This window comes from Myotis davidii, unplaced genomic scaffold (genome assembly GCF_000327345.1).
Source record: "Myotis davidii unplaced genomic scaffold, ASM32734v1 scaffold425, whole genome shotgun sequence".
In the NCBI taxonomy this organism is placed as follows: domain Eukaryota; kingdom Metazoa; phylum Chordata; class Mammalia; order Chiroptera; family Vespertilionidae; genus Myotis; species Myotis davidii.
Window position 1 is genome coordinate 1,447,974 of NW_006296413.1, and position 1,438 is coordinate 1,449,411.

General features: G+C 62.9%; 1 protein-coding gene across 1 annotated transcript in view; it reads left to right on the top strand.

Annotated features, from left to right (window-relative positions):
• The window catches only part of MRGPRF (MAS related GPR family member F), an 11,118-nt gene that overhangs the window by 8,456 nt on the left and 1,224 nt on the right, over nt 1-1,438 (top strand). Inside the window, exon 3 of the mRNA XM_006771480.2 lies at nt 816-1,433. Within this exon, the coding sequence (XP_006771543.1) occupies nt 816-1,433 (618 nt within the window). The remainder of the gene's footprint in view (nt 1-815; nt 1,434-1,438) is intronic.

Consider the following 1,438-nt stretch of genomic DNA (forward strand, 5'->3'; position numbering starts at 1 on the left):
CCAGACCCCCCACCATCAAGACCCCAGAGGTCCCCTGGCCCTGCAGGGGCCGCCTCTGACTCCCCAGGTCTCTCTGATCCCACCGTGAGCCAGGCCCACTCTTTTCGTCATTTGCACGTGCACGGTTTTATTTTTTAATAAATATTTTCACATTTTAGTGTGAAATAGTGCAGGTGCACAGAAAACCTGGGAGAACAGGACAGCGCACGGCACACACCCTCCAGCCGTTCACTGCGGGCCTTTCTCCAATGAGCTCGCTCTCTCCATCCCTGTCCCTATCTCTTGCTACGCTTTTTCTCCCAGACTGTTTGCAGACACAGAGAGCCCGCATCTTCGAAGGACAGGACAGTCCCATACGTAGCGCCGCCCACTCTCCCAGCGATGCAGGGCCGTCATGGGTGCAGGGTGCCCCCGCCTCTCCGCAGCCATCCCAGGAACAGCCTGGGCGGCGGGTCAGACCCCTCACAGGCTCGGGCCAGCCCTGCATTTCCTGTCCCTGTCTCTTCCGTCTCCTCCCATTCGGAAAGGCTCCTCGGCTTCTCTCTCCCCTGCGCACATGGACATGCTTTGACCGGTGTCTGTCCTGGCAGGTGGGCGGCTGACCCGGTGCCCCGTGAGTGATGGGCATGTCCCTTGTCACCCGTAGGCGGCTAGCTCCAGACCTGGGTCACAGAGTGGAGGCGCTGGGTGGAATCTGGGGTGTTGTCCGCTCTGGTGCGAGTCTGTAGTGAGGACCAGCACACCTGGACGCGAGTGCGGGGTGGGGTGGGCCCCGCGGCTGGCCTCACCGGAGTCTCCCCTCTGTGCCCGCGCAGATGTATCCGGGCGTGATCGGGGCCCCGGAGTTCCACAGCCGTGGCTTCCTGACCATCGAGCAGATCGCCACGGTGCCGCCGCCGCCCGTCGTGAACTACATCTTCCTGCTGCTCTGCCTGTGCGGCCTGGTGGGCAATGGGCTGGTGCTCTGGGTCTTCGGCTTCTCCATCAAGAGGAGCCCCTTCTCCGTCTACTTCCTGCACCTGGCGGGCGCCGACGTGGGTTACCTCTCCAGCAAGGCCGTGCTCTCCATCCTGAACACCGGCGATTTCCTGAGCACCTTTTCCCAGTACATCCGGGCCGTGTCTAGGATCCTGGGGCTCTGCACGTTCCTTGCCGGCGTGAGCCTCCTGCCAGCCATCAGCTCCGAGCGCTGCCTGTCGGTCGTCTTTCCCGCCTGGTACTGGCGGCAGCGGCCCAAGCGCCTGTCGGCAGTGGTGTGTGCCCTGCTCTGGGCCCTGTCGCTCCTGGTCACCGGCATCCACAACTATTTCTGCGTGTTCCTGAGCCGCCAGGACTCCAGGGCGGCCTGCACGCACATGGACATCTTCCTGGGCATCCTGCTCTTCCTGATCTTCTGCCCGCTCATGGTGTTGCCCTGCCTGGCACTCATCCACTCATC